At 40.3% G+C, this 9,029-nt stretch overlaps 1 protein-coding gene across 1 annotated transcript in view; it reads left to right on the forward strand.

Annotated features, from left to right (window-relative positions):
• KCTD3 (potassium channel tetramerization domain containing 3) overlaps window positions 1-9,029 on the forward strand; it is a 34,265-nt gene that overhangs the window by 20,212 nt on the left and 5,024 nt on the right. The window contains exons 10-12 of the mRNA XM_023531036.1: window positions 1,585-1,759; window positions 5,120-5,275; window positions 8,008-8,104. Coding sequence (XP_023386804.1) covers window positions 1,585-1,759; window positions 5,120-5,275; window positions 8,008-8,104 — 428 coding nt within the window. The remainder of the gene's footprint in view (window positions 1-1,584; window positions 1,760-5,119; window positions 5,276-8,007; window positions 8,105-9,029) is intronic.

The raw sequence follows: 9,029 nt of genomic DNA on the forward strand, positions 1-9,029 counted from the left end.
TTAGATTATCTGAATTATATTTAAGCCATATCATTACAGTATTGACAAATTATTTAAAAAGTTAAATGCACATTTACCTTCCCGTTACACTAGCCAATTTTGTTTTGCAATTAGCTTTTATTTTTTAATGAAAAAGGGCTCAAAGTATTAATCTCATTGGAAAGTACACTTATTTCCTTGAGAAACTTTAAGTTACGGGAAAAGACATATCTGGAAGTTCAATATTAATAACTTTCATTGCTTTTCAAGGCCATTGCAATGAAAAGAACTAAGATCTGTAAATTAATTTTTATATTCTAGAATGAAAGATCAACATAAATGAGGAACTTTAAATTTATTTGTAAGGAAAGGAATTCTAGGAAGCATTAACGTGTACAGGAAAATTAGATTTGAATTTGTTCCTGGTATAAAATCGCTTCATTGAATTCATAGAAGGAAATCGTCTTTCCTGTAAAAGAAATATTCCTGTGTACACAGAGGGTTTTGCTTGAAATTATAGTAGGATTTCAACTATATTGTGCTAGAACAGGGATCAGCAAACCGTGTTCTTTTTACTAATAGTTTCACATATTGTCTTTGGCTGCCTTTTGTAGCAGTGACAGAGTTAAGTGACTTCAGCAGAGACAGTGTGGCATGCAGAGTTTACAGTGTTTGCTCTCCAGCCTTTTGCAGACAGTCTGCTGACCCCTGCTCTGGTTGAGACGTGCATTTTTTTCCAGTCTAAATCAGAGGGGCTGCGGGGATGGAGCCACCTTATCGGTTCGTGAGTGTCGCCCATGGCATGCCATGCCTTCTCCCTTCTGATTCAAGCACTGGGACGTGAATCAGAAAGAACAGCTCTTAAAGTTAGATTCTGTCTCTGAAGCTTTTTAAGAATATAAGTCACTGAAATCCCTTCTGTCTTTACATATGTGACGGAGTCTGGGCACTTGTGTAAAAACCAAGCCACAGGTGAGCCTGATACGAGCTGTACATTTAGAGAGACGGCACGGGTGTGACATCAGATTGGTTTATGTGTTCCATGGTCAAGGGTTAGGAAGCTGTTAGATGGTGTATACAGGACCTGATTATTCAAGGAAAAGTCAATATTGTAGCAAAAGTAAAACATGGTCCTTCTAGGCTGGAAGTAATATGGAGTACTCCTTTAGGAATACTGTCTTGTGTCTTTGGTATTTTTAATATTTATATGTTTTATTAATTTTTAAAATATTTATTGAGTACCCACTATGTCTCGGCCACTCTGTAAGGTGACGTAGAAAAAAGGAGGATTATGATTCAGTCTGTCAACGAGAAGTAGAGATAGACAAGAAAATAGATTATTAGTGTATTATTCCAGTTGCTACGATAGAATCTGATACAGTACAAGGAAGGGGTAAGGGGTGAACGACTGTATCTGGGAGTGAGGCTTAGGAATCGACTTGTAAAAGAAAACATGATTTTACGATGGTAGAGATTTAAGATTTCTCTGCGGAGCTGGGTTTGGGGCTGATAGAAGCGGCGAATCCAGCTCCGCCCTTTTGTCTCTGCAATGCCAGCTCGCTCCCCATCCGCATCTAATGTGCCCCCGTCCACTTGTGACTCGGTCTAGGTGTCAGTGGGAACTGGATTGAGATCGCCTATGGTACGAGCTCCGGAGCAGTGCGGGTGATCGTTCAGCACCCCGAAACGGTTGGGTCGGGCCCTCAGCTTTTTCAGACCTTCACGGTTCACCGAAGTCCCGTCACGAAAATCATGCTGTCGGAGAAGCATCTGGTATCAGGTAACGGCGTCTTCTCGGGGCGGGTGAGGAGGTCTCCCTCATCACTCTGCCTTGCGTGGCAGTTTCTCCGCTGTGGATTTGTCAGAGTGTCTTACGTGAGAAGAGCGTACCGAAAGAACTGGTAGGAAAGTGTAATAACCGAAGAAATGTTACGATTGTGTGTAAGGATCGCTTTGATTCTGCCTGGTCGTAGTATACACAGATCTAGGAGGTAGCGTACTTCTTATTGACTCTCTATTCTCATGGCATATTTTATTTCAGAGTATTTTTCATGATTCTGTTGAGAAAGGTTTTCATAACAGAAATTTAATGCAAACTTGGTTGTAGTGTCTTAAGGGTCAGAATTCAGGTTGTTGGTTTACATGTGACTTTGATCATGTAACAATGTTAAAAACGAGTGCAACCGATGAAGAGATTATTTGAAGAAAACAGTTTTGATTTTTTTCTCATAGCCATAATTTTTTTAATGTTAATACTAATTAGATACTTTAAAATTAGATACAGATTTTCAAGCTTAACAAGTGGGACAAAGTAAAGTTCTGTTGATGAGATTCACTGTAATCGATGGATTTCTGACAGGCTTGATGAAAGTCGAACTGTGGGCCAGGTAGATCGGCAGAGCTGGCTTTTACACTGTCTTTGTGGGTCACTTCCTTGCCTCAGTTTTTTATAAACATTTTCATATACCAAGTTTCTTTCTATAAAAACTATATAACATAAAAGGTGATACACCTTTCGTTGTCTTCCAGTCTGATTGAATAGCCATGGAGCTGAAACACCTTGTCGGTGAATGAATGCGCGTTCATGTCTGGGTGTAATTACGCCTTTGCGAAACCATCTCTTTAGGCTTCGAAGGCTCACCTCACACTCACCTGCCCCGCCGAGGAGGTCTCTTCACTCTGTTGTCGATCCCTCCTCTTCTGCCCCCTGTCTGCTGTCGGACCGCCCCAGACTCCTGTCCCAGATTCTCCATTCTTTGTACTTTCCGGGGTGATTTTAGTAGTATCATCTATATGCCAGTGATCCTGACTTTTCCTTCGCCTGCGACCATCTGCAGTCCCAAACTTGTACATCCTGTGTCTATATCTGGTTTTATGTTTAACGGGCATCTCAGAATTAACCTGGATAAAATAGCACTTTTCTCTCTCAAAGCCATGTTAGTACCCATTATCACCATCTGGTCACTTACTCAAGCTGGAAATCTAGGAATCACCCTGATCCCCCTTCCCCCCCGTTCTCGTAAGTCCCGTCACATCGGTCAGGGCTATTAGCTTTGCTTCAGGACTTGCACGTGTCACCGGTCTCACCTCACTGTGCCCATCACGGCCCACCCAGCATCGCAGATCGTCCTTTCTAGACCCTGGCTCTTTCCTTGTTTGGGTCTTGCCTCTCTGCCTGCATTTCTCTCAAGGTAACACGCAGCCAGAAAGCCCTTTGAAACCAGATTCTCTTCTCATTGGCTTCCATTGTCTGCGGATTAAATAAATGAGCACGGCGCTCCTGTTCTGCGTCCCGTCTGCCTCCAGGCTTCTCCCTACTCCCCCTATTTCTTTTCTGATCGCTCGTGACCCTAACCCATTGGCTCTTCTAGTTCTTAAAAATGCCTGAGAATCTTTGCACTGTTCTTTTTCTTTAAAGTGTTTTTGTTTGTCTGCTTTCTCCTTGTCATTCAGGTCCCATTTCAGGTCCCCACTCTGTGAGGCCTCCTCGGCCACTCGGTCTAAATTAACCGAACCCACCCCGCGGTCATTCGCTTTATCGGTACCTCTGTCTGTTCTCTTCAGACTCATCGCTTGATCGTGTGTTGCCCCCCATCTGCCTTCCTCTTGTAGAATATAAGTTCTGTGGCAGCAGAAACTTGTTCTCACCCTGTTCTCAGCACTTAGCATGGTTCTTCGCACATAGATGCTGAGTAATGCTGTCATTAATTACTGTGAGAAAATACTTTTCCAGGGTCGTTGTGATTTTTAAAGGATGTGATTATGGCTTTTAATTTGATGGTGACAATGTTATTGTAGGGTGTGATGGCAGAGAACAACAGAGTAAAGTTACATTTTAACATCAAATATTTTATAGATTTGAAATCTAAGTACATTTGTCAAGAAAGTCCAGGTTAGCCAAAAATCTGGAGTATTTCTGTATATAGTTCTCAGCTATGTTAGTCTGCCACCTGGTGGATATCCACATATATGTAATGGCATTCTTTTTCCTATGGTCTTGTAGGAAACAGTTTTAAAACATTTGTATTAAAATATTAGATACAATTAATATTAACAAAATCATCATAATTGCTCATTTAAATCAGCTAAAAATACTTAACTTTTTTCTGGATCCTGGTAAGATTAATTATGAAATCAGGAAACGATTGCCCACGAAGCTGATTAACCAGCCTGGGACTAAATGTCTTCTTTTTACCAGAAAACTGGCATTGAGAATTGAGAATTTTGTTACTTAGGTAACATCTGTACACTTTTTATTCTTATTTCAGTTTTCCAAAATTATATTTCTTTCCGAAGTTTTATTTAAAATACACAATTATGGCATTTTGCCCAGTAGTAAATATGGCATGCATATAAGAAATTGTGGACACTTTCCTAGTGTATACTGATGAGTTCATAGCTCATTGCTAATAATGAATTTTCTGAAATCATAATAAATGGCAAATTAGTACACTTTTGTATTAAAGCATGCCACAAACGTGTAGTTCTTGCATTAATGATACCACTTTTGAGTTTATATTTCTTAATAGAGTATCCAGATTAAAAAGGCAATTTGTTAGGATATATCTCACTATATATACCACTTAATATTTACATGAAAAAATTAAGCTAATTGGAGTATATATCTTAAATGCAGACTCTTATTTGATGTAATATAATTCTCAGTTTTATGTGGAATCCTAATTTCCATAATTTAACCAAGCAGGCAAAAGTAGCTAGTTCCTACAAGCTTTTTGACAAATATCATTTGCAAGAATAAATTTTCAGTTGTTTAACATTTGAGTGAAATTAGCCGAACAGTTTCTATGTTGACAAAATAAACGAGGCAACTTGTCTTCTGTGCAGTCGATCTCAGTGCCTTGTGTCTTACATGCTTTTCTGACTTTCCTACCCTACAAGCTACTTTTCTCCTGTATGTTACATTCCTTATATTTGTGGCAAGGTAAACTATATTCAGTTCTTGTTTTTGTTGGCAAGGTGAAAATTATAATTTTAATATAAAGATGTCATTTGCCACTCGAATGTGCTGTGATCTATTTAATACAGATCGCAGTGAAAAAAGTTAAAATGTGCGTACAAGCGACTTGCTAGTGTCCTGAGAGCTGCATTTAACGACTCCCATGTTCTCCTCTCCCCCCAGTCTGTGCGGATAACAACCACGTCCGGACGTGGACGGTGACGCGGTTCCGCGGCATGATCTCCACGCAGCCGGGCTCCACCCCTTTGGCCTCCTTCAAGATCCTGTCTCTGGAGGAGACGGAGAGTCACGGCAGCTATTCCTCTGGGAATGACATAGGTGGGTGAGGCCATCCGGGCACCTTCAGGCGCCGTGTGGGCACGCCCGCGTGTGCACGGTAGTAGAAGCCCGAAGGCGAGTGTTAAGTGTAACTTTTCATTTTAAGTGTGAAACTTGTTTAAAACACATTTAGTGCATACTTCTTAAGTCCTCTGAATATACAAACTAGAGCATCGTTTTCCATTCTTTAACTTTTCACGTAGAGTGTTTCTTCATTTAAATATCTCCAAATGCTAACCATTTTGTTCATAATTGAAACATCATGAAAGCCATGATGGCTGTAAACATTTGAATTTTTTTTTTAATTGCTAATTAATCTGAAAAAGATTGAAGCTAGAAAAGGGCTGGTGTTTCTGGATACTGAGAGTCGCTTTGGTGGCACTGCAGTGTCCAGTGGGAAACAGTGTAGCACGTCTCCACTGCATGCTCCGACTGCAGCAAAAAGCATGTAAAGTTAGTTAGGTGTGGCTCCCGGTCCACTATACACACAGTCTTTGTGGAGATCGTATGTATATACACATATAGATTATACTATATATTAATATATGTAACTTATGTAATCTCACTGTATTTTTAATAGTTCTGTAGTACTTACTGCTTAACTAATGTACCTTTCTGATCATTTTGTATAAGCAGAAATTGTAACACTGATGGAAAATGGGAAGGAACACATTAGAATCATTTTGCATGAAACTCTTAAATGTCTTTAAAAAATATAAGCTGTGACTGGGAAGTGCAGGCTTAGTACTTTTGGGAGGAAGATGTCCGGCGCTGTCAGTGTTGGCGGCCACTCTGTGGCTCCAGCCCCCTGCGAGGTGCTGGTCACCATTTACCGTCTCATTGCGCCAGCAGTTTTTCCAGCTGCACTGAGATGTGACTGACGCACGAGATCGTGCAAGTCTAAGGTGTTGCGCCAACTGCCATTTATTGAGCACGTTTGGTCCAGGCGTTGGAAAGCTAAGAAGTGCCGGGAACACGGATGTGCCGCAGAGGGAGCAGTGGGGTAAAAGGCAAACGGTCGTGTCTGGTGGCTGTGCTCAGGGCCCGCGGCGGAAAGCACCGGCAGACAGCGTCACATCCTGTGCCGGATGCTGTGCCGGATGCTGCACCTGCGCGCTCCTTCATCTTCGCGGTTTCGTGAGGTAGATACTACCCCGTCGACAGTGGTGGAGACTGGTGTTCACACAGGACACCTCACAGAGGCTTCAAGTTTGAGGCGTGAAGGTGCAGAAGGTTGTGGGACTGGGCCGTTCCTGGCAAGGAGAGCAGCGTGTTAAAAGGGTAGAGGCCCAGAGAACCCGGCCGGTTTGGAAAATGTCAAGGTCATTACTTGCTGGTAGGTGGATGAGAAGCATAGGACATGAGATGGGTGGTTATGGGGTCAGACTGGGGCGAGGCCTGTGTAATGTGGAAACAAAGATATTTAGAAACAGCCCTGTAAAACATTTAAAGTGGAGCAGAGAGATTTTTTTTTTCTTCATAGTTTTATTTAAAAAGGTATCCTAAGATACAGACATACAGACCAGTGGAACAGAAGAGAAAGCCCAGCTTCGGTTGGGGGGTGGGGTGGGCTCGAGACTGCGGTGAGCAGGGGAGCGACAGATACGGAGGTGACTGGGAAAGGGAAGCAGTGGAGCTCGTTAGAGGGCAGGGAGCCCAAAGGTCCTGCTTTCCATCCCGCGTTGAAGATCGGACAGGTCTGAGAATGTTTTGTGTTCTGAAGGTAAGGAGCCAATTTGGGGAGAGGAGTTGGAGAAGCTGTAAAGGGCGAGGTGCAGATCATTAATAGTCGGGTTACGTGACACTCGCGCATCAGTGCAGAGTTTGAAGGGAGGGGAGGTGGTGGCCCCATCGTCCTCGTTCCAATTATTTTGCTCATCACCGCTACTTCGACTTTGTTTACAGGTTATCAAATGAGAACTCTCATTTCAACATAATTAGACTTTAGAGAGTTGTCCAGTAATTGAGCAGCTGTATGCTTAGTGGAGGATGAGACTATCTGGGTTCATTTCCAGTTTCTTCAAGTGGGTTAGCTTATTTCTTGGTGCCTTAGTTTTCCTCTCTGTAAAATGGAGCTATTACTAGTAAATCCCTTACATGTACGGTTATAATGATTAAATGGTCCTTCGTAAAGGCTGCACTATGCTTCACAGTGAGCATAAGTATTGGCTACTAAAGATGCTGTTGTTCCATGTATTAGGTATGATTCGCATAAGATAGTTGAGAATATGCTGTCTTTAAAAATTGTGTTGTATATCGTGTACTTTTATGAATAATTTGATTTGTTTTTGGCTAATGAGTATAATGGGAAAAGAGATTAAAATTTTATCTAATTTTTACATGAAAACTATGTTCAGAAATTTTCTAAAATGTATAAACCGTTTATCTGCCTTGTCTTTTCAGATTGAAAACTTTTCAGGGTACAGCAGGCTTCTCATTAATTAAATTCTTCTGAAAGATAGTAAATATAAAGCTTATAGCTTAATACATTTTTTTCTAAGCAAATTATTGCCATCAAGTTTTACAGCATTAGTGCATAAAATACAATTTTGAAGTACGTATTTAATTTTTTAATACAAGTTGAAGTACTTGTGGCGCTGCATTTTTGTCTGATTTAGACTTGGAACATAATGCCATAGTGATAGGCTTGAAAAAATTTTTTTGGTGTTAATGTTCTTGTTAAATGAAACCATTTAAATTTTAATTTTTGACATTTTCTGTTTGTGACCAAGGGCCTTTTGGAGAGCGAGACGATCAGCAGGTGTTTATCCAGAAAGTCGTTCCCATCACTAACAAGCTGTTTGTAAGACTCTCATCTACTGGGAAAAGGTAATACTTCTCCGTAAACGTTTATGTTCAGAAGTTGCTCTTTCCTTACAAAACATACAAAATTATTGAATAATTTAACTTACTGATAAAAGTGCTACCAGAAACAATAAGAGACAAGGCTATTCATTACCATGTGATTGTTATAACTTAAAATTAAGACAATATACTTAGTGCTTATTCTCCAAGATATATTTAAGATTCTCAGTGATGCATAGACAGGAAGTGATAGAACGAGAACACGGTGAACTTGACAGCAGGCAGCTGGACTGGGTTCTAATTCTGGCACTTCCTCTTACCATGTAAATGCCACTCAAGTTACTTTGTTGCTCTGAGCCCCAGTTGCTTTATAAAATGAGGTTCAGCTACCTGGGTAGGATTTCATAGGATAAAATGAGCTAAAAACATTTGACGTATATCCGAGATATAGTCCCCAACTGCAATAGGTGCTCAGTAGAAGTTCGTTTCCTTTTCCACTTGATGACTGAGCTTTTACTTTTAAAAAAATTATTTATAGCCTCAAACACATTGAGTTGTAACATTTCTCTTCTTTTAAAACACAATTTTTTGCATGTCAAAGAAGTGGAAAAAGTAAAATGCCTATTCATAGTTATTAAGGTTATGGACATTCATATTACGGTTACTGACGCTACTGATATTTTTAGTAATTTCTCAGTTACCCTTTAGCACGTGGTCTCTAATTGACATTTTAATTTGATAAATTTTTTCATCAAAGTTCATTGCTTACAGTCATTAGCAATTATTAAATGAATTGATTCCAGAAAATTTTATGTACTAAACTCTTCATGTCATTTTTTTTTTTTAAAGAAAATGTATTAGGTGCCTGTGATGCACTTAGAGACCAAATTATTGTCTTGAGAAATGTTATAAAGCACTGTGACTTAGTGTTCTGTACACGCTTGCTGAA

The sequence above is a fragment of the Pteropus vampyrus genome, unplaced genomic scaffold, assembly GCF_000151845.1.
Source record: "Pteropus vampyrus isolate Shadow unplaced genomic scaffold, Pvam_2.0 Scaffold60, whole genome shotgun sequence".
NCBI lineage: Eukaryota > Metazoa > Chordata > Mammalia > Chiroptera > Pteropodidae > Pteropus > Pteropus vampyrus.